At 42.5% G+C, this 27,779-nt stretch overlaps 2 protein-coding genes across 3 annotated transcripts in view; one reads left to right on the plus strand and one right to left on the minus strand.

Annotated features, from left to right (window-relative positions):
* Window positions 1-6,427, plus strand: part of LOC135505992 (discoidin, CUB and LCCL domain-containing protein 1-like) — a 42,516-nt gene extending 36,089 nt beyond the window's left edge. For both annotated transcript variants that reach the window (XM_064925311.1, XM_064925312.1), the window contains 3 exons: window positions 2,305-2,354; window positions 3,044-3,163; window positions 3,896-6,427. In XM_064925311.1, the coding sequence (XP_064781383.1) occupies window positions 2,305-2,354; window positions 3,044-3,163; window positions 3,896-4,464 (739 nt within the window). In that variant the 3' untranslated portion in view covers window positions 4,465-6,427. The remainder of the gene's footprint in view (window positions 1-2,304; window positions 2,355-3,043; window positions 3,164-3,895) is intronic.
* A 1,109-nt stretch (window positions 6,428-7,536) lies between these two features.
* On the minus strand, window positions 7,537-27,604 carry LOC135505995 (Golgi-associated PDZ and coiled-coil motif-containing protein-like). Its single transcript, XM_064925314.1, is given in 10 exon segments — window positions 7,537-9,365; window positions 11,478-11,652; window positions 12,305-12,393; window positions 12,396-12,468; window positions 12,606-12,701; window positions 12,806-12,971; window positions 13,054-13,229; window positions 14,474-14,497; window positions 14,701-14,865; window positions 27,066-27,604. Coding segments are annotated over 10 exon segments (1,353 nt in total). The 5' UTR covers window positions 27,336-27,604; the 3' UTR covers window positions 7,537-9,246.
* Between the last annotated feature and the right edge of the window lie 175 nt (window positions 27,605-27,779).

Here is a 27,779-nt window from a genome sequence, read left to right on the forward strand (position 1 = left end):
CAATTGGGTTGAGGTTGGGTGATTGTTGAGGCCAGGTAATCTGATGCAGCACCATCACTCTCCTTCATGGTCAAATAGCCCTTACACAGCCTGGAGAAGTGTTTTGGGTCATTGTCCTGTTGAAAAACAAATGATAGTCCCTAGGGCTGCACAATATATCGGTGAACATAAAAATGCCAACATCGATATAGGCCCGACGTCTAGTTTAACGCTGACGTGCATACCTATATAACGTAGGTACATGACATAATGACGCCATATAAAATTTAGCGCTACACGTGCAACACAGCATTCCTAACCGAGCCCACAATGTCTGCTGTGTGAATCGAGCAGTCATCAAGTCGAGCAGTCATTTGAAAGAGTAAGAACATTTCAGCGAGACAACTCAAAGGCGAAATCCATTAACGCAAAGATAATAGAATTCATTGCCCTTGACAATCAACCGTTCTCTGTCATGGGTGATGTTGGCTTTCACTGACTGGTCGAGCACCTGTACACACTACCAAGTGGACAGATTTCCACCGGTCTAATGTCCATTGCTCGTGTTTCTTGGCCCAATTAAGTCTCTTATTCTTATTGGTGTCCTTTAGTAGTGGTTTCTTTGCAGCAATTTGACCACAAAGGCATGATTCATGCAGTCTCCTCTGAACAGTTGATGTTGAGATGTGTCTGTTACTTGAACTCTGTGAAGCATTTATTTGAGCTGCAATTTCTGAGGCTGGTAAATCTAATGAACTTATCCTCTGCAGCAGAGGTAACTCTGGGTCTTCCTTTACTGTGGTGGTCCTCATGAGAGCCAGTTTCATCATAGTGCTTGATGGTTTTTGCGACTGCAGTTCTTGGCACACCTGTTAATTGAAATGCATTCCAGGTGACTACGTCATGAAGCTGGTTGAGAGAATGCCAAGAGTGTGCAAAGCTGTCATCAAGGCAAACGGTGGCTACTTTGGAGAATCTCAAATATAACATCTTTTTGGATTTGTTTAACACTTTTTTTTTGGTTTCTACATGATTCCATATGTGTTATTTCATAGTTTTGATGTCTTCACTATTATTCTATAATGTAGAAAATGGTAAAAATAAAGAAAAACCCTTGAATGAGTAGGTGTGTCCAAACTTTTGACTGGTACTATATACAGTGCCTTGCGAAAGTATTCGGCCCCCTTGAACTTTGCAACCTTTTGCCACATTTCAGGCTTCAAACATAACGATATAAAACTGTATTTTTTTGTGAAGAATCAACAACAAGTGGGACACAATCATTAAGTGGAACGACATTTATTGGATATTTCAAACTTTTTTAACAAATCAAAAACTGAAAAATTGGGCGTGCAAAATTATTCAGCCCCTTTACTTTCAGTGCAGCAAACTCTCTCCAGAAGTTCAGTGAGGATCTCTGAATGATCCAATGTTGACCTAAATGACTAATGATGATAAATACAATCCACCTGTGTGTAACCAAGCCTCCGTATAAATGCAACTGCACTGTGATAGTCTCAGAGGTCCGTTAAAAGCGCAGAGAGCATCATGAAGAACAAGGAACACACCAGGCAGGTCCGAGATACTGTTGTGAAGAAGTTTAAAGCCGGATTTGGATACAAAAAGATTTCCCAAGCTTTAAACATCTCAAGCAGCACTGTGCAAGCAATAATATTGAAACGGAAGGAGTATCAGACCACTTCAAATCTACCAAGACCTGGCCGTCCCTCTAAACTTTCAGCTCATACAAGGAGAAGACTGATCAGAGATGCAGCCAAGAGGCCCATGATCACTCTGGATGAACTGCAGAGATCTACAGCTGAGGTGGGAGACTCTGTCCATAGGACAACAATCAGTCGTATATTGCACAAATCTGGCCTTTATGGAAGAGTGGCAAGAAGAAAGCCATTTCTTAAAGATATCCATAAAAAGTGTCGTTTAAAGTGTTGAATACTTTCGCAAGGCACTGTATGTGGCAACACCCCCACCTCTGCCTATTCTGTCCAATCTGTAAAAATTAGAACCAGTCAGAGACACATCATTATTAGAGGTGGTAGGGAGAGGGGCTTAAGGGGTCATGGGTCAGAACATGTGGCCACTGCATGAGTCCCTAGAGAGAGAGAGAAAGGGTGAAACGAAGATAAACGAGAAAAGGGTGCTCAGCAGAGCCAGGCAGTTGTGTGTGTGTGTGTGTATAGGGGATAAAGGTGACCCTACATCCCCCTGTCTCAGCGTCACCTCCACTCCCAGGAGGTTATCATGGGAAAGGGCGAGGGGGCATCCCTGTCACTGGAGTTTACCCCAGCATTTGTCTTTCTGTCACAGGAAGAAGACAAAGGAGAACTCATACGGATCCTCTGATACCCAGAAAACAGGTCAGCGAACAATTTCTCAACTCATCTCTTTGTCATAGCAATGAAGCCTAATGTTAGTCTTTACTTTGTCAAAGATGTCATATGTACTGTACATCAAATGTAATCATTTGAATGTTGAAGATGAGCCTTAGAAATAAGCTATAGGCAGGAAACTATAAGCAATAGAAAAAATCCATGTTGTTATGCTAATGCCCAGTCAGCTAACAGGTTGTATATTACTGCTTTAATGAAACTGACAGATGCCAGCTTTATTGATCTGTGACAACATGTCTGTCAGTCTGTGTGGTGGGGGGTTGTGGGTAGTAAAAGCCGGTCAGGGCTTGTCTCTGAGAGCAGACAGACGAGCTCCAGCAAGCACACCGGGCCACATCCATAAGCATAGGTCCAACTGCCAGCTTCTCACCCCCCTTGCCCTACCCTCATCCACTTCTATCCTCCACATGACTAAAGCAGACAGAGAATTTGAAACAGAACCATATCTATTGTAGAGTATGACTCTCGTTCCTGGCGTCTCTAAAAGAATGGCTCACATATGGAAGCCTCAGCAGTTTGTGCCAGCCAGTCAGCTGTAATTTGGTGCTTACCTCTGTGCTGTCCCTGCTAGATTCCTGTCATTATGTCTGTCTGTCTGTGGAGTTAACCATTGTCTTTTTACTGTCTCTGCCTGCCTGCCTGCCCTCGGCGCTCAGGTTGCTGGAAGCAGATCAAGCAGCCGTTTGCCAGGCACCAGTCCACAGAGTTCACCATCAGCTACAGCTCAGAGAAGGACCCCATACAGAAACTAGACCTGGTCACCAGCACCATGGCAGGTGAGGACACATGCACACACAGAGGTGTATGTCCATACACCCACACGCCTCCTGTCATCCCAGCTCAAGAGCCTATGGAGTCACCGCCACCTGTTGAACTTCTATTTTCCTCCATGAGTTTCTGAGTTACTTGTATTGATTCATAACTCCACAGCCCAGGCAGTGTGTGGTGAAGCTCTCCATTCTTGACAGACATAACCCCACTCACAGTAACCGTGAAACACTCTGTGGTGATTAGTTTACAGTTCCCTGCTCAGTCCATGGCCAAAGTAATCTAGAATTCATTGTAAGCTCCTGTTTCAGTGTCTGAACGAACCATACTAAGACTTCAGTGACAATCCTCTCTTCTTTGGCTCGTATCATTAATTCAATGTAATTCTGGGTGAGCTAGAGAGGAGAAAATTGTGTCATTTTGATATGTAAAGGAGTCATATTATTCATTATAACTGAGTGAAAACAATGAGGTTGGTGTTTTAAAAGCTCTGATGAAGGCCGTGAGGCCGGTACGTAGGGATTGATAAAGAGCAGTGATACTATCAAGAGCGGTGTGCGGGTTTCTTCTTTTTTCTCATTTTGTTCAGCTGTTACCATGCACCTGCAAAAAAGATAACTCAGATGTGCAAGTGCCTTTTGAATTTTGAATATGCTCATTCCAAAACAGTCACGTTTGAACACCATGGCACTGGTAATAAAGTTCTGCTCTTAAGTGACCCGTGTATTTGTGTCCTCCAGAGTACCAGCAGCCTCTGATGATTGGGATGGGCACAGTGACCAGGAAGGGCTCTACATTCAGGCCCATGGACACCGAGACCAAGGAGGACCCTAGCGACCCGTCCACCCACTACAACTACCTGCACACAGCCAACCAGTACGCCCTGCCCCTCACCAACCAGGAGCCAGAGTACGCCACACCCATCATCGAGCGCCACACCTTCCACAAGGATGGCTTCCTGCCAGACCCGGCCAACTACTGCGTTCCAGGTGTTGTCCTCAGCAAGACCCCCTCCTTTAAAACCATGGACAGGAAAGCAGGGGTGGGCTCCTCCGGGGGCTACCAAACCCCCCAGGTCAAAACAGACCGGGGACACAGTAACTCTGAGGGGGTCTACGACAGCCCCAAGGTGAACAAGCCTGTGGCCCAGAGCAAGAGCTGTGGCTGCTCAGACTACCAGAGACCCCAGGCCAAGCCAGCAGCGCTGGAGAGCTACTCCACCCCCAGGGACTGTGTGAGGGTGGCCCCCGCCATTGGCCACAGGCCGGACCATCGACCAGACCCTGAGGGCAGCTCTGGAGGAACCTGATGATGGAACATCTATGGGACTACAGGATGAACTGGCTGCATCTCTGAGGCTGTGCAAGCAGACATCAAAATACAGATGGTTACTTTTATTTTCCTCTTTATGAGGTGATTTATTAAAAAGAAAATAGTGATGAGACAGGACATGTCCCTAAAAATGGGAAAATACCTCCCCTCATTCAACTGTGACTGATGTTTGTGACTGTAACATAAGATTGAGATAATGTGACTCGGTTCCTTGACTGTACAGTATATTATGAGGTCATGGTGAAGCTGTTTTCAGCAGGGAGACATAGAGGAAGCAGAGTGCTTGTTAAGTAAAGCAGCACCCAGTTTAAAGTGGCAGATTTGTGTGTCGCCAGCGGGTCCTACTATAGGGCGATTTATGCAGTCAGTGGAGTTGGCTCTTAACAGAGAACTGTAAGGACACACTGTGACTGAAAGGACTGGTGTCACAGCATGGGGTCCCCCACAATGGGGGTTCTGTTACCATGTTGCAGGTGGCTCTATGCTCTAAAGCCGAGTGGCTGCATCGCTGCTCTGTATCAAAGTCTGGAGGCAGAGAGCCCATGAATAGGCAATGGGAGAGAGTGTACAGTTAGTCTGGCATATTTAGAAACACCCAGCTGGGGATTTAGGGGAGTACAAATGGACTACAACACATCACAGAGCTGTTTTTATATGATCTGTTAAACTGAACTTGATCAAGAACTACTGTAAAGGCCTGTTCTTTTTTAAATGGATGTTGAACACAAAGCCATGTTAAATGGTACCATTCCTACAGTTTATACATACATGTGCATAGTTTGAACATGTTTATTGCCAAGAGTAAAGAAAAAAAAAATAGAATTGCTGTCGACTATATTAAAAGCACCAGTGAGTGTGGTGTTGCTGCTGTGTACGAAAGACCTTAGGATGTAACTAAGAACTCTTTAATTTCTGTGAAATATTTAGTGGAGATCTTTTGAGCGGGGTTGCATGTAAGTGCAGTACTCCGTCTGATCGTTGCAAAAGGTTTGTCACTCTCATTCAGAGTGTCTACTGACTGTTGGCTGTAAACTGAGCCCTGAATAAAAACACCAGCAGTTGACCGCCACATGTCAAGGTCTCTTTACTATGTGAAAATGTGTCTCAGCAGCCTAGCCTCGGCCCTGGGACAACCGGCTTTCCAGTCCCAGCGCCCAGAGAAGCGGGAAGTCACAGGAACACCCCACCTCCACCAGCACTCCGCCTGTTTCTGTCTGTGAAGGAATGTGGTAGTTTGGTGTCAGACTGGGAGCAGCAGCTGCTGCCCAGTCCTCTCAGCTCTGGGCCCAGCTGAAGAGAAGAGGGGAGAAGGCTGATTTGGGGGTATGACAGCCTCACTGAGGGCCCTGATAACACATTACTGGTCTCTCCATAAGCGGGGGTTAGAGTGGTGGTCTGGTGGAGATAACCCGAGTCTGAGAAGAGACTGTGGCTATGATCCTTAGTGTGTGATGAGAGTGGCTGTGTGTGAGGTCATGTCTGCCAGTGGGCTGGGCCTAGTCCAGCGGTTCACACAGGGGTGTGGGGCACCGTTTACACCTCCAACCCAAAGCTACCTGAAAGCTCAGATTCAGAGCAGCCCTTTCTGTGACTACACTGCTTCTTGCGGACTGCTGACTTTGATTTTAGCTTTGTTCACGTGAGCTTCAAGAGTATCAGTTTTGTACTGTGTCCCATTGGTAAATTCTAAATGGCAGGAAAAACATTAACCTAAAACTAGAGCGCGTTTACAAGTATTTGGATACATAGTTCTTCTTCTTACCATAATTGTCTGTATGAAGTCCTTAGTAGTTTGATATGAATCGTAACTGTATGTTTTTTCATTTGATAAATGTTCAGTATGTGTCTATTCACTGTGAATAATTGACGACTGCTGTTTCTATGTGCTGTATTGATAAACCTCAGAATGCACTACCAGTGGTTCTAGCGTTTACATCTCCCCCTGGTGTTCATTGTAGTTCACTGAAAAAAGCAATAGTATTAGTAACAGTACACATCAGAAAAATAACTTCCAGTATAATCAGTCTGCTTCTCATTGTCAAATGTGGATCTTCACATTTCAACCGAGTGAAGATGATATCTCTTTCATATATTGAAGGAAGGCAGGCTATACACACACACTGTACAGACCAGATTGGGCAAATACATTGAAGTTTATTCAAAGGTTTCATGTTATACATTAACCACAGATAAGACATTTATACCAAATCGTCCAAGATTTCAGAAATCCATTTTATGACAAAATAAATAATTTTATTCCTCAAAAGCAAAGAAAACAAGGTCAGGTAAAACCTGTGTCTAAAAAGGGAACCTTTGTTTCTTCAGTCAGAAGCACTGGCAACAAGCGATGTGAACATCCTCTATGACATGCTGCTGTCTAGTGCCACTCTGTGTCATTTCACTAACGTTAAGCAGGGAACTGTCCTTGGCTTGGACACGTCCTTCAGGAAGAGCATTTGAGTTTGATCAAAGCGCAATTTATACTGACCAAAAATATAAACCCAACATGCAACATTTTAACTGATTTTACTGAGTTGCAGTTCATATAAGGAAATCAGTCATTTGAAATAAATGAGGCCCTAATCTATGGATTTCACATGACTGGGCAGTGGCACAGCCATGGGTGGGCCTGAGTGGGGATAGGTCCACCCATTTGGGAGCCAGGCCCAACCAATCAGAATTATTTTTTCACCCAAAAATGACTTTATTACAGAAATAAATACTCCTCAGTTTCATCAGCTGTCCAGGTGGCTGGCCTCAGATGATCCCGCAGGTGAAGAAACCGGATGTGGAGGTCCTGGGCTGGTGTGGTTACACGTGGTCTGTGGTTGTGAGGCTGCTTGTATGTACTGCGAAATTCTCAAATATGACATTGAAGGCGGCTTATGGTAGAGAAATTAACATTCAAGTCCCTGGCATCAGCTCTGGTGGACATTCCTGCCGCTTCTTGATATGCCATACCTGTCAGGTGGATGGATTATCCTGGCAAAGGAGAAATGTTCACTAATAGGGATGCAAATCATTTTTAGAGAAATAAGCTTTTTGTGCATATGGAAAAATTCTAGGATCTTTTATTTCAGCTCATGAAACATGAGACCAACACTTAACATATTGCATTTACATTTTTGTTTAGTGTAGATAAAAAATTAAATAAACAGTAACTGCAGATTAGCTATGAATGATGTCAAGATTGGAACACAAAGCTGCAGGTTGTCATCATGACCACCTCAACCCCTCAGCCCTCAGTATGGGGGTACATTTGTAATGAGTACAGTAGAGAGATGCTAGCTACTACAGTAGCTAAATTCCAATATGATCTTCAGAAATGCACTGACTTCAAGTTTAAAACAGCTAATACATTTATATAGTATACACAGAACTTTCTAGTCTCAAAGATGATAGTTTATGGATTTTACTTTGAAATTGATCTTCAGTGCATAAAAACCTGTCTGTATGCACACAAACCTTTTGGTTGTGTGAAATTCATAGATTAAAGCTGGAAACTCCCATCCCTCTGACAGCTCTTAATATCAGAATACGGTGCAGCCGACACGGCCGTCAGTCATCTTTTGGGTCCTAACGAGTCTGAAAACACAACCACTGATACAAGATCACAGCACACCAGTAATAGAGAAGGGTGGGAAAACAATACAGCGAAGGAACTTCAGGGACAAGCAAGATATGTACTTTACATGAAAAGGGACAACAAAGGAGGTAAAGGAGAAATCCTAGTTGAGTTTAAAGATATTGCACTTCTAATTTCTGGCAACGGACCTTGTGGTAATATATATATATATATATTTGTGAAAGAAATACTTCCAGAGTTATCAGTAACTTTGTCATACACAACTTGTTTTCAGAGAACATTAGCCAGTGTGTGTGCACCTCAGAGTAAACGGCAAGGACTTTGAACAGTATGAAGACAACGAGGTAGCACACAAGATGCATTGCTCAGAGTGCCCCATCTTTAAATGAAAATGTTGTGAAATGAGGACTATGGTAACATTCTGTGATACCATTTATCAAACACAGAGGGCACGCCCTAATAGTTGAAATCCTTTGAAATCTGACACGTCTTTCTGTACATTCTGTTTTGACATCCAATAGGTGAATGTGGCTGTTCTATATTCTGAACACTTGAGGGCTAAGCCTACTTGTAGGTGGAACTTAGAGCGGTGCAGGTTTGACATGGGAGTAAACATTGAGATCATAATCAGTGGTAGAAGATGAACATTACAGTTGAGGGAAACCCCTCTACACAAGCTACATGTGCAAGAGATAAATAAAAGCCAACATTTATGAAGGGAGAAGATTTCCTCAGCCTAGTAAAACAGTATTCATTACCAGCAGGGCAGTCTCACAGTAAGGAAGTGTCATTTTAATGTGGGGGAAAATAGGATCAGTAACTATACACACAGAAAAATACCACTTAGTCCATCCATTCAATCATCTAGACCCACATCTTCTCCTCAATCTGTGGTCTTCTCTCATTGGCTCCTCACCGTTGCAGAAAGATAGTAACATGAATTCAAAAGAGCTATGAGTGCGTTTCCATGACGACTTAATGAGGAGTCGACTTTATCCCCATTTCTCCCCTCATACATCCTCCAGTGGACTCAGATGCAGTCCAGTCTCTCAAATCTCATAGAGTATAGTACAAAAATACATGTGCAGTCCACTCTTTCAGCTCTTCTCCAACCTCCTCTGCACCCCCCCCCCCCATCACCCCTCCCCATTCCTCCAGATCCTCCCCGCCGCTCTAGGAGGTGCTCTTTCCGGACCCAGCAGTCTTCGACGGGGTCTCCTCCGATGGCGTCTCACTGAAGATCCCTGTGTCTCCGTTCTCTGGGCCGTCACCCACGGACATCTTTTCCAGGGCTGCAGCAAGCACATAGAGAGACAAACATGAATACACTTTCTCTCCTTCCTGTAGCATCTATCACTCTTGTACCAGCTGATATGCCATATTTTCTGTTCATTCACATATGCTCATATGGTATTGTGGCAGTCTAAGGTCCATTTGCTAGGCTTGGGCGGTATACCGTATATCAGGGTATTTGGAAATAGCCACAGGAGGCTTCTTATCAGCTTCTACTACTCCCAAGCCATAAGACTCCTGAACAGTTAATCAAATGGCTACCCGGGCGATTTGCATCGTCTCCCCCCCACCATCGATTTTACACTGCTGCTACTCTGTTTATTATCCATGCATAGTCAATGTAAATATTACCTCAATTACCTCGACTAACCTGTGCCCGCGCATATTGACTCTGTACCTGTACCCCGTATATCGCCTCACTACTGTTATTTTACTGTTGCTTTTTAATTATTTGTTATTTTTCCTTCTATATTTGTAAAAAAATAATTTTTTACTTCAATTTATTTTTGTAAATACTTAACATTTATTTTTCTTAACTGCATTGTTGGTTAAGGGCTTGTAAGTAAGCATTTCACTACAAGGTATATTCTGTTGCATTCGGCCTATGTGACAGATAAAAATCGATTTTATGTTTTTTTAACACCGTCAATACCGTTGAAATTTCTTTGAATTTGTTTCATACACTGAATATTTTTTTCCTGCTTTTGAAGTAAACACCAGTAGTCAACTTGCGCAATATGTTCGGTGACAAAAAAGGTTGCGTTCATTTCACCTGTCACATTATTTTTCATTCTGAAGCTTACCAGTGTTTGTTTACAAGCACACAATGATGAGGATCTGGAGACTTGTGAGTCACTCACTGTTGTGCAGCATACGCCAGTTGATCTAGTTACAACTAAATGTTTGCCAGCCAGTTAACTGTCTAAATGGTACTCGGTTGTGCTAAGTGGTTAGCGTCTTCCAAAATCAAGTAGCGCTTGGTAACAGCAGAGAATCCCTTCCTGGATCAAGAGCCTTAATGTCTAATATTTGTTTTGCGCGTGCAGCCAACTGTGAGTAACATTTGAGTTACTTGTATAACTTTATGAGCTGCGATGTCTGTCCTGCAAATACTTTAGGTCAGAGACTGTATAAAATGTTTGCAATGCACTTGTTAGCATTCTCTATTGAGCAAAAATATAAATGTTTCATGAGCTGAAAAAAAATAAATCCAGAAATGTTTTCATACACACAAAAAGCTTATTTCTCTCCAATGTTGTGCACACATTTGTTTACATCCCTGTCAGTAAGCATTTCTCCTTTGCCAACATAATCCATCCACATGACAGTTGTGGCACGTGCAGTTTGGTCATACAACACAGGTGTCTCAAGTTTTGAGGGAGCGTGCAATGGGCATGCTGACTGCAGGAATGTCCACCAGAGCTGTTGCCAGATAATTTAATGTTCATTTCTCTACCATAAGCCGCATCCAACGTTGTTTTAGAGAACTTGGCAGTAAATCCAACCGGCCTCACAACCACAGACCACGTGCAACCATGTCAGCCCAGGACCTCAACATCCGGCTTCTTCACCTGCGGGATCATCTGAGACCAGCCACCCTGACAGCTGATGAAACTGAGGAGTATTTCTGTCTGTAATAAACCCTTTTGTGGGGAAAAACTCATTCTGATTGGCTGGGACTGTGCCCCTGCCCAGTCATGTGAAATCCATAGATTAGGCCCTAATTCATTTATTTAAATTGACTGATTTTATCATATAAACTGTAACTCAGTAATCGTTGAAGTTGTTGCATGTTGCATTTATATTTTTGTTCCGTACTCAAAGGCTCAGTGGGGTTTCAAAATGGCACCCCATGTGCTCAGTGCAGGTACTACCGAATATCCGGGTATGGCACAAGGTCAGTACGAGTATGACAATCTGGATACAGCCCAAGCCTACCATTTACACATTAACACAAAGACCCCCATTTGTATAATGCAAGTGAATGTGAAGTAAAAGCACTGTTTAAAATGCAAGTACATGAAAATAAAGCCCTACTACTGTGAAAACTACATGTGCGCTTTTTATGATCAATGAAAGCCCAGGACTGAGGTACAGTAGAGATAACTTGCCTTGTAGTGATGCTAAGTCTGCTGTGCCGTTGTTCCTGCTGGCGGCTGACCCCTCCTCCAGCTCATCCAGGTAGAGGCGGTAGCGATGGCCGCTGTCATCCTCATACTCCACGTTCTCATCGTCAGAGTCCACCTCCGGGGCCACGTACACCACCTCAAACTCTATCTCTCCCCTCTGGGGGACACAGAGGCAGACACACACACGCACACACGCACGCACACACACATACGCACGCACGCACGCACACACTGGCAGGCACACGGACAAACACAAACACACACACAGACATGCGCACACACACAGACACGCGCGCACACACACAGACATGCGCACACACACAGACATGCGCACACACACAGACACGCGCACACACACAGACACGCGCACACACACAGACACACAGAGCAGTGTGAGAGAAAACTTAACAATAGGTTACCCAAAAGCTTAGTTGGTTTGTTTGTTTGCTGAGGCATGATTAACTGTTTTTCCCCAATCCACAGAAGCAGTCCCACAGGCTAAATGAACCAACCCCAGCATGAACCTCCATTCAATTACGCTCGAGAGTGTGGGCTGACTAAAGTTAAGGAAAGACATGACTGTCTCAGTAAAAGTTGGAACCCCCGGGCTAAACACTAACTGGGTGTCACAGAGTGGGTGACAAAAGGCTTTTGAGATGTGGATCACAAAAGGAACGTATTCGCTTTTTACTATGGTTTTACTTAACCTGGTCCTAAGCTGTATATGCTGTAGTCAACTCTTCCACTGTAGCTAGTCAGGTCATAATACATACAATCATAACTTCTCTCTTCCTGGGACTGAGTCTGACCTGTTGTGAGAGGATGGTGACAGCCTCCTTGTGTTTGGCGTCCCTCAGGTTGATGCTGTTGACAGCCAGGATGGCATCGCCCACATGGAGCCCCCACAGCGCTCCGCAGGCTGGGTAGGATGGATCTCTGAGATCAGGATGGGCACCCCGTGTTCCTTACCACCCTGTCCATCCAGAAATAACACACAGACATACACATAAATATTAGGGCATGGACCATTACAGATGAGCAACACACTATGGGTTGAGACATGGCATTTCACATTTTCTGGTTTGAGCAAAAATTGGTGGTGGAGTTTACCGTGATTGAAATTCCAAGTCCCTCGTGATCTTCTTTGGCCAGCACTACCTTACGAATAGGACCAACTCCTTGAGTCTTCTTCAGTATATCTGTTTCCTGAGGGAGAGATCAAACAAGCAAACAATTAGCGATACACAAAGAGGAAACAAATGTCTTCACTACAATGAGAATCAAACCCCTCTACTCTGATGTCCACTCACATGCCCCACTGGAGACTCTAGGGGTTTCTTGGGGTCGTTGCGCCCCCTGCAGGCCCGGATAACTGTTTTGTGGCGGTGGAGGTGGATCTCAGCCTCCAGCTGGTTCCACAGCTTGTCGTGAGCGGGCCCCTTCATGTCCCGACCCAGCAGCTGGATCTGCTGTACTCTGGAGACGATGAATCCAAAGACAACTAGTTACTACAGTCAGCATTATTGGTTATTTCAGTCTAAGCTCGGGTTAGGGTTACCTTCCAGCCAGCTCCTTGTCCAGGTACTTGGCTGCCAATCTTGCCCCATAGACCTCAGCCTGCAGTACAGCGACGTGCCTACGGAGGGCCTCATTCTCCTTCTTATGCAGCTTGACCTCTGCCTCCAGCTTCACCTCCTTCACCTTCTCCTTCTTGTTGGCCTGCAGCTCCCTCTCCTGTCACACACAGGCAGGCGGGAGGGCACACACACACACACACGAGCACACGCAAACACGAAGATAAATAGTTGAGTTAAACTCTACAGAGAGAGCGAGTGCTGTGCTACATCCACAAATACCATGTCAAAGACAAACATGGATACAGTATACAGTATAGATGAAAGTTAAATTAAATATCTACTTGAGGACAAGACACACACACGACACAAGATATGTAACTGTGGATTTGGCTATTATAAGTTCAATGCACTAACCCTTATGATGACCATGATGAGCAAGTTGTCCATAGTGGTTAAGTTAGAGATTGAACAAAGGGTCAAAGATTTGAACTTAATCTTTAGAACACAGGTACAGCCAGTTGGTTCATCCAGAACTTGGCATCAAATTGACAACCAGAACAATTGGTCATTTCCTTTTGGAGAAAATGTGCTTACATTTTCTGATTTGTTATGATGAAAGCATGACCACAATCACATATCAATTAAGCACAAAAACTGTTTTAAGTGAGAAAAAGGCATTCGTCTGAAGCCAGACAAGGAAATTCATGTCACTCGAGCACCACAATGCCTACTCCACCCATGCTATAACCAAGGTTTTAGAGCACACAGCTTTGACTTACTACAGTAGCTAAGTTGGTCTATTGTAATTCAAACAATGTGTAGGCAGGTTGCTTAGGATTCAAAACTTCTCAAACAGCCCCCTAGCCGGAGGTGCTCCCACAGTAATGTGATTCGTACCACAAACTTACAAAATAAACTATTGAATGCTTTTCACCTCACACCAAGACATTATCCCATTCTACTACTTTTTCAAACTTTTTAAATGATATGAAAGTAAGCTTTGCTTTTATGAGACCATCTGGCTTGATTGAATGAGCTTTTTTGTCTTGTAGTCATTTATTTCCCCTTTGCGCTTTGTTGACTATTCAGACAAAACTCTTTCCAAGTATCAAAACATGCATTTTCCTATCAAATCGGGCAACACGAATATACATGAATAGGCAATAACAAACAACAAAGCTACAGTAATTCCATATCTGATATCACTGACATTGCTAGCACAAGCCCCATAGAGGGCCTGTTGGACTTATTAATGAGCAACTGTTTTCAGCAAGAGCAGGAAAAGACCAAACTTGAGGTTAGGATGAGTACACAGACCAAGGCACAGACACATGCAAGACACAGACGCACAGCTATCACTAACCAAAAAACCAGACACACAGACGACATGCACACACTTACCATCTCCTCCACTGAGGGAACAGGCTTAAGGTGAGAAGAACAGAGAAGGGGTCAACGGTTAGAAAGGCAGAGTTAAAATCACAGCCAAGCAGTGGGGAAGCATACCACCATTTACCACTTTACAGACCCACTGGAACCTCAGCAGGTATACCCCCCCAAAAATATATTAGTAGTCGTGTGTGTGTGTGTGTCTGTGCTTGTGTGTGTGTGTGTGTGTGGTGCCCTACCATCCTGTCTTTGATGGCGTCAGAGTCCACAGTCTGTCCAGCCTTGGCATGAAGCTGCAGCTGCATGGCATGAAGGTGGAGCAGCTGGTCGTGGACCTCCCTCTCCACCACCACCTTCTCCGCCTGCACGTCAGTCAGCTCCGAACGCAGGTCCACCAGCTGAGCCTGGAGGAGGGAGAGAGTTACATAAGTGTACACTTCTTCTGACTTCCAAGATTCTTAGGAACCCTCATCATTTATATATAGTGCAATCAGTGTGCCATGCCCATGCCATTATCCCAGCACAGATTTTGGATTGGTCTGTTTTACATTCTCTCTCTGTTCTCAGATTTTTCAACAAGTTTTTTCTTAGAATGCAGGCTACTTTTTATTCAAGCCTGAATGAATTTTGCCAAAATGAATAGGCCTACAAATCCTGCGCTCGAGGTTGTCTATTGTATGCAAACAAAACCCTGAAAAAAAAAAAACATACAAAAAAAATTGTGCTAGTCTCTGGAGCCTATTGAGCTTGGCAACATGGGAAGCAGACTTAGGTTCAGAGACAAATAATTCATTTATTTATGCCATTGAACTGGGGCCACCTGCCTGTCACAGCTGTGGGAATGAATTAATCTTGGTATGAATGAGGTTCATATTTTAGAATTCACTCCACCTACAACGATGAAAGAGGAGTGTGCTTATCATGTGAATCTGACTGAATACTAAAACAGCCTCTGTCTCCTAAATGATTTATCATCATCCTCAGACAGAGACTCATCTATCACTGTTATAGTCAGGCCTTCATTATAAAGACATTATAAAGTCTAAATCAAATAGAATCATCTATAGTACGAATATTCTATAGCTTCTCAAATGTAAGATAGGTAGGGGAAACAGTGACACACACACACACACACACACACACACACACACACACACACACACACACGCACCAAAAAGTGCAGGACATCCTGATTGTGACAGAGGGTTTGGGCGGTGTGGAACATGGGCATCTCATGGCTGGAGGCTGAGTCACTGAGAGTGATCTCTGTATTCAATTTAAGGGGCTTTATTGGCATGGGATACATTTTTATTTATTTAACTAGGCAAGCCAGTTAAGAACTACTACTTATTTACAATGAAGGCCTACACCGGCCAAACCCGGACGACGCTGGGTTAACTCTGTGCCGCCCTATGGGACTCCCGATCACGGCAGGTTGTGATACAGTCCATTTGAACCAGGGTGTTTGTCATGACGCCTCTAGCACTGAGATGCAGTGCCTTAGACCGCTGCACCACTTGGGAGCCCCAATCAATGTCAAAGCATGTGAAATATACAAAACAAAAAATCAACAGTAAACATTACACTCACAAAAGTTCCAAAAGAATAAAGACATTTCAAATGTCATATTATGTCTATATACAGTGTCATAATGATGTGCAAATACTTAAAGTACAAAGGGAAAATAAATAAACAAACATAGGTAGTATTTACAATGGTGTTTGTTCTTCACTGGTTGCCCTTTTCTTGTGGCAACAGATCACAAATTGTGCTGCTGTGATGACACACTGTGGTATTTCACCCAATAAATATGGGAGTTTATCAAAATTGGATTTGTTTTCAAATTATTTGTGGGTCTGTGTAATCTGAGGGAAATATGTCTCTTTAATGTGGTCATCAATTTGGCAGGAGGTTAGGAAGTGCAGCTCAGTTTCAACCTAATTTTGTGGGCAGTGTGCACATAAGCCTGTCTTCTCTTGAGAGCCAGGTCTGCTACGGCTGCCTTCCTCAATAGCAAGGCTATGCTCACGGAGTCTGTACATAGTCAAAGATTTCCTTCATTTTGGGTCAGTCACAGTGGTCAGGTATTGTGCCACTGTGTACTTTCTGTTTAGGGCCAAATAGCATTCTAGTTTGCTCTGTTTTCTTGTGTCTATATCTGTGCTCTCTAATCTAATCAGAAAGGTTAGACATGAGTCCTGCTGACCTGTCCTTTTCCTGATAAACTATGCCAGAGTAACATAGGAATTATTAATAGCTGAGCGATCACTTTATGTTTGGTTATTATTCTACATAAAAAAACCTTGCTCCCTCGACAAGAGACACAGTTTAGCTTTTTGCTCAAGTGTCGGCCACATAATGACAGAAAGCAATTCCCTGAAGCTTGGCTTCCCCGGCAGACATCTTCCACAGTTAAGCTTTTTAAGTCATTCACACACATGCAAAACTGATTCATCTCACATAAGGGGATAAATCCCCCATTGAAGTCTCAGTAGAAATAAAGAATAGTTTTAATAGATTTTTAACGGAGGGGGTAAAGTAGATCACACCAACGGACCCCATCCTCATGGGGTCTGAAACAGGCACCAGCCAAGGCACCAAATGTCCTTACCTGTAGAAATACTAAGGCACTGAACATCTGGGTACCAGAGAGAGGCCCTGGACCTGAAGATACTCTTCCTCTTCAGTCTTACGGTCTTCAGCAAATATAGATCCAAACATAAATCTAGCCAATTTACACTCATATTCATCTGGAATTCTGAGTTAGCCAAAATTCTGAATCTAGGAATGGAAGCCCGCAATGGGTTCCAATGGCTGGGCAGGAAAAACCTGCTTGACTCACCAATCTGAGCCTTCAAGGTCTAGAAAACCTTCTACTCTACTTTCATGAGTGTTTACTAGCTATTCTGACAACACAGCAGCATTGATAAGAATAAAATACCAACAGACCACATAAAATGGGTTAAGGTGCAACTACTCTAGATCATTTTTAGCCAACACTAGTTTATATGCTGTTATAAGCCGGGTGGTTCGAGCCCTGAATGCTGATTGCTGATTGGCTGACAATTGTGGTATATCAGACCGTATACCACAGGTATGACAAAACTTTGTTTTTAGTGCTCTAATTACGTTGGTAACCAGTTTATAAAAGCAATAAGGCACCTCAAAGGTTTGTGATATATGGCCAATACACCACAGCTAAGGGCTGAGTCCAGGCACTCCACTTTGCGCCGTGCTTAAGAACAGCCCTTAGCCATGGTATATTGGCCATGTACCACACCCCCCCGGCCTTATTTCTTAAGTAAGGTCCCAATGAGTAGAAAGCAGGGGTGTCAAACTCAAGCCTTTGATGGTCTAGGGTCTTGCTGGCTTTGGTTTTTCCTTTCAATTAAAGATCAAGACAACCAGGTGAGGGGAGTTCCTTACTACTTAGGCTGTGGTCCAAACACGTAAAAGACGCACCCTATCCCCTCAGCCCTCAAATTAAGTGGACACTTCCGATGACGTATCATGACGTCTGACGAGTATACACTTCCAGGGCGAGGGAGGAAGGAATGCCTTTTAAAATGGACTGCTCTTGCCCGGATGATTGTGTTTTCAGCCACTGGTGGCTTGTAGGTGCTTTATATGCGCTACAGTCAATTATGATTGCAAGACTACTTATATTAACTATATCATTATTAATATGCCTACTGTACGTTAGTTAGCAAATTCATTTGCTAACTAACGTTAGCCTGCCTAGCTACTTCTGAAGGATAAAAAATATTTATACTTCCATAGAATTTCCAAAAGCTAATCAAGCAAAAACATCTTACTTTTACGAGACATGCTTGTGCATTAGTAGTACAATTTCTAACTTCTTTACATTTGTTTTCACTTTTTTTTTTACTTACACTTGTATGTTGACTCCATATTGATATTGGGATTTTAAGTTTTGCCGGACTTTTGTTAGCGGATGTACAATCATCACGAATTGAATTATGGGGTGTTTTAGGCCCCGGAGTGAACATAAATGTACAACTAGACTAAAAACGAGGGCTGAGGGGCTTACTTTGCAAACTTCCCTTGCTTGGCTAATCATTTGGACCACCCTCCAAGATGGGAAATCCCCAAGTGGACATGGGTGTGTCTTTTATGAGTTTGAACCGCAGCCCCGGTGACCTTAATTCATCAATCAAGTACAAGGGAAGCAAGAAAACTCAGTGACACAGCCCTCCGTGGAATGAGTTTGACACGTGATATAAAACCCTATTTGCATGGGAATAGTATTAGTAGAGAACGTGGTTATGTATTTAGACAGGAATATTACTTTTTATTCAACAAATTGACAGTTACAACAGAAACCTAGAGGTTTTTTATTTGACCTTTATTTAACTAGGCAAGTCAGTTAAGAACAAATTATTATTTACAATGACAGCCTACCAAAAGGCCTCCTGCGGGGACGGGGGCCTGGGATATATTTTTTTAAAGAATACTATATAAATATAAGACAAAATACACATCACAACAACAGAACAACACAACACTACATAAAGAGAGACCTAAGACGACAACATAGCAAGGCAGCAACACATCACAACACAGTATGGTAGCAACACAACATACAGTTGAAGTCGGAAGTTTACATGCACTTAGGTTGGAGTCATTAAAACTCGTTTTTCAACTACTCCACAAGATATTTGTTAACAAACTATAGTTTTGGCAAGTCGGTGAGGTCATCTACTTTGTGCATGACACAAGTAATTCTTACAACAATTGTTTACACTGTATCACAATTCCAGTGGGTCAGAAGTTCACAAACAATAAGTTGACAGCTTGGAAAATTCCAGAAAATGATGTCATGGCTTTAGAAGCTTCTGATAGGCTAACTGCCATCATTTGAGTCAATTGGAGGTAAACCTGTAGATGTATTTCAAGGCCTTCCCTTCAAACTCAGTGCCTCTTTGCTTGACATCATGGGAAAATCAAAAGAAATCAACCAAGACATCAGAAAGAAATTGTAGACCTCCCCAAGTCTAGTTCATCATTGGGAGCAATTTCCAAATGCCTGAAGGTACCACACTCATCTGTACAAGCAATAGCACGCAAGTATAAACACCATGGGACCACGCACCCGTCATACCGCTCAGGAAGGAGATGCGTCTCCTAGAGATGAACGTACTTTGGTGCGAAAAGTGGAAATCAATCCCAGAACAACAACAAAGGACCTTGTGAAGATGCTTGAGGAAACAGGTACAAAAGTATCTATATCCACAGTAAAACAAGTCCTATATCGACATAACCTGAAAGGCAGCTCAGCAAGGAAGAAGCCACTGCTCCAAAACCACCATAAAAAAGACAGACTACGGTTTGCAACTGCACATAGGGACAAAGATAGTGCTTTTTGGAGAAATATCCTCTGGTCTGATGAAACAAAAATTTAACTTTTTGGTCATAATGACCATCGTTATGTTTGGAGGAAAAAGGGGGAAGCTTGCAAGCCGAAGAACACCATCCCAACTGGGAAGCACAGGGGTGGCAGCATCATGTTGTGGGGGTGCTTTGCTGCAGGAGGGACTGGCACACTTCACAAAATAGATGACATCATGGGGTAGGAAAATTATGTGGATATATTGAAGCAACATCTCAAGACATCTGTCAGAAAGTTAAAGCTTGGTCGCAAATGGGTCTTCCAAATGGACAATGACCCCAAGCATACTTCCAAAGTTGTGGCAAAATGGCTTAAAGACAACAAAGTGCCCATCACAAAGCCTTGACCTCAATCCTATAGAACATTTGTGGGCAGAACTGAAAAAGTGTGTGTGAGCAAGGAGGCCGACAAACCTGACTCAGTTGCACCAGCTCTGTAAGGAGGAATGGGCCAAAATTCCCCCAACTTATTGTGGGAAGCTTGTGGAAGGCTACCCAAAATGTTTGACCAAAGTTAAACAGTTTAAATGTTACCAAATACTAATTGAGTGTATGTAAACTTCTGACCCACTGGGAATGTGATGAAAGAAATAAAAGCTGAAATAAATCACTCTACAATTATTCTTACATTTCACATTCTTAAAATAAAGTGGTGATCCTAACTGACCTAAGACAAGGAATTGTTACTTGGATTAAATGTCAGGAATTGTGAAAACTGAGTTAACATGGTAGCAACACAACATGGTAGCAGCACAAAACATGTTACAAACATTATTGGGCTCAGACAACAGCACAAGGGCAAGAAGGTAGAGACAACAATACATCACACAAAGCAGCCACAACTGTCAGGAAGAGTTTCTCTGATTTAGTATTTGAATGAAGAGATTGAGATAAAACTGTCCAGTTTGAGTGTTTGTTGCAGCTCGTTCCAGTCGCTAGCTGCATCAAACTGAAAAGAGGAGCGGCCCAGGGATGTGTGTGCTTTGGGGACCTTTAACAGAATGTGACTGGCAGAACGGGTGTTATATGTGGAGGATGAGGGCTGCAGTAGATATCTCAGACAGGGGGGAGTGAGGCCTAAAAGGGTTTTATAAATAAGCATCAACCAGTGGGTCTTGCGACGGGTATACAGAGATGACCAGTTTACAGACTAGGGGCGGCAGGTAGCCTAGTGGTTAGAGCATTGGTCCAGAAACCGAAAGGATGCTGGATCGAATCCCCGAGCTGACAAGATAAAAACATCTGTAGTTCTACCCTTGAACAAGGCAGTTAACCCACTGTTCCCCGGTAGCCGTAATTGTAAATAAGAATTTGTTCTTAATGGACTTGACTAGTTAAATAAAATGTTAACAGAGGAGTGCAGTGATGTGTCCTATAAGGAACATTGGTGGCCGAATGGTAAAGAACATCTAGCCGCTCGAGAGCACCCTTATCTGCCGATCTATAAATGAGGTCTCCTTAATCTAGCATGGGTAGGATGGTCATCTGAATCAGGGTTAGTTAAAACCTGTTAGAGATAGGGGGCAGTATTTCCCCTTTGGATGAATTGCGTGCCCATAGTGAACTGCATCAAAATGTGTCCTAAATTGCTATTATATGCATATTAATATTGGATAGAAAACACTCTGAAGTTTCTAAAATCGTTTGAATTATGTCTGTGATTATAACAGAACTCACAGGGCAGGCAATCTTCCAAACAGGTTTTGAAATCCTGAAAATTGGGGCAACTTTGACGTCATCGCCCCCTCCCTTCCCAACAAGTTATGGATCTGGAAACACTTCCTACGTCTTCCACTAGATGTCCTCATTCAGTAGAAAGTGTAATGGAGCATTTGCTGTGAACTTTGACCTAATGGGAAGGAAAGTAGTAGGTGTCGCAAAAGATTTCCATTTTGTTGAGGCGCGTTTGCGTTTGAGTGCTTCGGCTGTTCCAATCAGCCCCAGATGAAAACGAATGATCCGGTTGGAATGCTATTGGATATATATGATTATGATGTCAGAAGGTGAATTCACCAATTTGTAAGTCGCTCTGGATAAGAGCGTCTGCTAAATGACTTAAATGTAAATGTAATAACATCCTGAAGATTGATTCTGCACTTAGTTTGACCAGTTTCGTCGACCTGTAATATGTCATTTGGAAGTTTTGATGCAAAGTTATCCTGGACCAGAAGTCATTTTTTTGGGCATTTGAGCTGAAAGTGATAGCAAATGCTGCTACACTAGAATTGAACATTATGAAACAAAACGATTTATTGTTGAACTAGGACTCCTTGCACTACATTCTGATGAAAGATCATCAAAGGTAAGGGAATATTTATGTTGTAATTTTGTATTTCTGTTGACTCCAACATGGCGGAGAAATATTAGATTATTAATTATTAATTTTTAAAAATGTGACACAGCGGTTGCATTAAGAACCAGTGTATATTTTTAATTATATGTAGAATATGTATCTTTAGTCAAAGTTTATGATGAGTATTTCTGTTATCTGGCGTAGCTTTCTATAATTCCTCTGGATATTTTGGAGAATTTTCTGAACATGGCTTCAATGTAAACCGAGATTTATGGATATAAAATGCATATTATCGAACAAAACATAAATGTACTGTGTAACATGTCATATGACTGTCATCTGATGAAGATTTTCAAGAGGTTTGTGATTGATTTTTTTTAAATCCTTCTTTTGTCATTTTATCTTTTGCTGGAAAAAATGGCTACGTTTTTTCTTTGGTGGTGGTCTAACATAAATATATGTTGTGTTTTCGCCATAAAACATTTGAAAAATCTGACACGCTGGGGGGAGGGGGGTGGAGTTCCTGTAGGGGAACCCATAGCCTCAAGAAGTTTTAAGCAGCTGGGGTGAAAGAGGAGTGATTACGATAGAGGAAACCAAGTCAAGATTTAACTTTAGCCTGCAGCTTTGATATGTGCTGAGAGAAGGACAGTGCACTGTCTAGCCATACTCCCAAGTACTTGTATGACGTGACTAGCTCAAGCTCTAACCCCTCAGAGGTAGTAATAACACCTGTAGGAGGAGGGGCATTATTCTTACCAAACCACATTTGTTGTAGAGCACTTAACATAAAATCCAGGGAGGGGCCAGCTGAGTATAAGACTGTATCATCAGCAAATAAATGGATGAGAGAGCTTCCTACTCCCTGAACTATGTTGTTGATGTAAATTGAGAAGAGTGTGGGGGTTAGGATCGAGCCTTGGGGTACTCCCTTGGTGACAGGCAGTGGCTGAGATAGCAGATTTTCTGAGTGTATACACTGCACTCTTTGAGAGAGGTAGTTAGCAAACCAGCCCAAATACCCCTCCAGTGTGCCGGCCCACAAAATTTTGATTTTGATTTTATTTTATTTTACCTTTATTTAACCAGGCAAGTCAGTTAAGAACAAATTCTTATTTTCAATGACGGCCTGGGAACAGTGGGTTAACTGCATGTTCAGGGGCAGAACGACAGATTTGTAGCTTGTCAGCTCGGGGGTTTGAACTCGCAACCTTCCGGTTACTAGTCCAACGCTCTAACCACTAGGCTACCCTGCCGTCTACCATATCAAAAGCTTTGGCCAAGTCAATAGAAATAGCCGCACAATATTGCTTAGAATCAAGGGCAATGGTGACATCATTGAGGACCTTTAAGGTTGGAGTGACACATCCATGACCTGAGAGGAAACCAGATTGCATACCCGAGAGAATACTATAGACATCAAGAAACCAGTCAGTTCATTATTGACAAGTTTTTGCAACACTTTTGATAAACATGGTAAAATAGAAATAGGCCTATAACAGTTAGGATCTTGGTTCCCAAATTTCTAAACCATACAAAACCACCTTTGGTATAGCGTCACCATAATATTTTAATTTAGAAAGTGTGTTCATAATCATTAGGATATTTTAGCAATCCGCAATATAAGACGTCCTAAATAGCCCCTAGCCTTCAGATGTGAGCTAAACAATGCATTTGCACTTGATATGCGTTTTTAGGCTATGAATGAGGAAGTGAACTTGTCATTTCCAAACATTTAGCTCTGTTGTATGCTGCTTTGCAATCTATTAAAACCAAGGGTTGCATTAAATAGGCACATTTTTTTTATTGATGCATTTGGCAATGTTCAACTCATTCGCACATAACGTATAAACAAAAGCATTCACTGTGAAAGTTGATACATCTAGGCCCTTCATATATAGGCTATGCACAGCACTGTTCAATTTATTGAGTCAGTTCGTTTCTTTGCTCAAAGTGCAAGCAACACCTGTCAAACTCAGACATTTCTCTCATAACACAGGAATGTCGATTCACACGGGACATGTATTATCAGATAATTTTGGAGTTTGCAAAAAAAAACAGTAGGTTTTTCTGGCTGGAATTGTTACTCTCCTGCCATGTAGAAATTACCGACATGGCAGATTCGGACAGGACTAAAATTACAAAGACGTCGTGTTTTGTGCTCATGCACATTTTTACACTACCCAACCTCCCCAGTAAAACTAATCCAGTCCGAATAAGGTTTTAGGCAACCTAAAACTCGTCTTGAGACATATTCACACAGGACTAGAATTCCTAAAGAACATTGGTTATGTATGGTCTTCTGTGTGAGAACCTAGATTAATATTGGGCGATTCCACGACAGCTGAAAATATTTTGGGCATCTCAGATCTGTTCTGGCAATTCTCACATAGGAACTTGATGTTTAAATAACATGCTTTTTACATTTCTTTTTTATCATGATGAAATTGTCGATTTTAGGCCCTTTTTAGACTTATACAGGCCTCCTGTAAAACCCTATGTACTGTGAACCGTACATGATACAGACAACATCTTGGTGTCATTATATTCCTTATAGTGCTCCATCAAATATGGAGTAGCCTATGTCCAGTTCTTGAAAGACATTTTCACATTCATTTATTCAACATTAAAAAAATCTCAAAATGACCCTTTTTGATTTTGCCTATTTTTAGACATATTGTTTGAAGGCTCTACAGTGCGACCATTTGACTTGCATATGCGCCTAAATATTTTGCTGTGCGACCTGGATTTTTAATTTAGGAGCACCGGGGCGCCTAGAAGAATGAAGGATTTTAGCTTTAATACCTCATAGTTTTCATTGCGCTCCTAAATGTCTTTGTGTGCACCTACATTTTTCAATGAGGCACAGACATGCTCCTTGTCAACTAAGGTCAGCATAGAGCCCTGTGTTTGCAACAATATACTCTTCAAACACATCACATTTCCAGAGTGGGCTCTCTGCTACTTTTAAAGATATGACCCATTTTTTGTTCTTCTTCATAGAAATAGACATCACAGGTAATTAACCAATCACAGTTCTCCTTTAGCCTTGCACATTCAGAAAGTCCCCAGCAGTGGGAGAACCCTTTGAATCCATTTTCCCATTCACAGTGTTGGTGGTGCTCATAAAATTGATCACACCTTCAGAATTAGCAGAAAGCCCACTCTGGAAATGTGATGTACTTGTAGAATATATTGTTCCAAATAATATGTCTTAAAATCAACAAGGGTAGTCGTGGTGCTGTAAACAGCAAACCCTCTTACCATGCCCTTCCAGCACCTTCCCAGTTAGGAGGCTAATAGACCCCAGCTGAGGTTCATTAGTCAATCATGTGTGTGATTGTTCAGCCAATCAGACAAAACAGTTGAGTAGGCTGCCGCTGCTCACATTCAGGGGGAGAAAGGACTGGAGACAATAGCAGACAGGTTGGGAGCTGAAATACTGAGAGACCTTAGTTACTGAAGTTATATGTTAAGTAACTTAATCTTTGTAAAATGTAATACATCTGAAATGTTAACAGTTTACTTTTCCTCTACCCTGAGACCCCTTCTAGTTCTGGTCTGTGGCCCCTCCCAATGCTCTGCTGCAGTAGTTGATTCATATTTTTGACATTGAATAAATTTAAAATTGTATTAAGAATCAAGAAACTTTTATATTTAGAGGAGAATAATACCAAGATGTCTATCATGTAGGCCGACTGTTCACCGATCAAAGGGTCTCACAGGAGGCATGTACAGGCCTAAAATGGGCATGTACTTTCATGATATTCTCAATGGTTTGTGAAAAAAGCATTTCAAACATCCTTCCTCCCATTGAAGTTTGAGAATTGCCAGAACAATCTGCAATATCAAAAATATTTTCTGCTTCTGCTGATGTGGAATCTTACAATTATTAGTGAACTTCCCATCCTCCAGTATTTGACATTTCTATGCCCTTACCTTGGTGCCTTTGATGTGTTTATCATGTGCTTCTGACCTGCCCTTCCTTCTGTAATATGACCATTGTGTCAACCTGTCTTTAGCTCAAAGCTACCTTAGGTAGGTGGAAACCATGTAGGCCTAGTTAAAAATGTAACAATACAGATCTAACAACCTTTCTCTAAATAGATCTTAACATACATCTAATTGGTCACACACCAATGGCTGTAACCAGTGGACAGAAAACAGGCATTTCACAAATCCAATCATAGCTGATTTTCCACAGATTTGGTTTACTTTAGCCATGTCATATACCCTTAGGACATGACTTTGTAGTAGGTGTTGTTGGGTGTCAACTGGTTGTGTAAAGCCAGAATTCCTGATCTCAGCACTATACTGCACTGAAGGTAGAGGCTGAAATGCAGTATCAATTTACATACAGGCAGTAATAGGAGCTCTACGGTAGTCATAAGAATTGCTGGGAAGGTGTTGACAGAGTCAACTACACCACTGACCAAACAATGGCTATTGAGCATGGTGAGGTCATACATGGTGGAGTAAGGGTCAGGATGATCCTTGTTTCTGTTTCTCTCATCAATAGATTTTACAACGAAGTGGCTGTCAAATATTGTGTGTGTACTCTCACCTAATTCTTATTCTGTCAATTGCCAGAGCAGAAATGCAGATTGTCAACACAAGTTAAACAGATATAGATACTGGGTGGTCAATTTCAAACTTTTAGGAAGGGACAATGTACGGAAGTTGTTGTTTGGGATCATGTCGAGCAATCTACCCTCGACCTGTCACTCAACTGGATGCCCAGAGACGCACGGTCATGCATGGAGAGAGCTATGAAGGACATTCGAATTCTGACAGCTAACTAGGAACTAGCTTGTGGGCCTACACAGCATAAGTATGCCATTGACATATCAAATGATCATGCGCATCCTTTTTAGCATTTATACAAGACAAGTTTGCGCTCACCTCTACTTTGTGATTAAGTTGAAAAATCGTCTGGGCTTTGTGGCAAAGCTGAGCAAAACAGGAGCTGAGACTTGTCATCTTTTGACGACCCTCGTATGTGATGTCAGCTTGATCTGGGTCGATTTCTCCAAGTAGTAAATCGACGTCAACAAACGCCTTATCAAACTCCTTCTCCAGAACCTCAAGCCAACGAAACATGGACATCCCCGTGCCTGGACTGACCAGGGCCGTGCCCTGGGCTGACGGAGAGGCACCGGCCGAGGCAGACATGTCCAACAGTGCAGGCTAAAAGCTAAAGCTAGCTGACTAACCGATTCCCTTCACAAATAAAATCAGCGCTTTGTTTCCGCCACCCTGTATAAGTTAACTGAGTCGTAATACCAGAGTCACACTGTACTCTAAATGCCCTAATCATACGAAAATGATTATTTTCGGAAAAGACTAGCTAAAATAAATGTATTTGGTTCTTTCCCAAAACCCTAATCCTACCAGGAAATCCGAAATCGGATACGGATCATAGCTATGAATCGACTACAACTGTCTGCCACACAACAGAAAAAAAGCAATCGATAGCATATCTAGTCAATCTGTGTCGAGTTCTTGGGGGCAGTTTCCTGCCGCTCCTTATACTGGCAGACAGTAGCATATATTATTGTACCTTTGTCGTTGACAATTGCAGTTGAATGCTTTGCTTTTCACTCTTGTTTTTGTTGG

The sequence above is a fragment of the Oncorhynchus masou genome, chromosome 19 (genome assembly GCF_036934945.1).
Source record: "Oncorhynchus masou masou isolate Uvic2021 chromosome 19, UVic_Omas_1.1, whole genome shotgun sequence".
Lineage (NCBI taxonomy): Eukaryota > Metazoa > Chordata > Actinopteri > Salmoniformes > Salmonidae > Oncorhynchus > Oncorhynchus masou.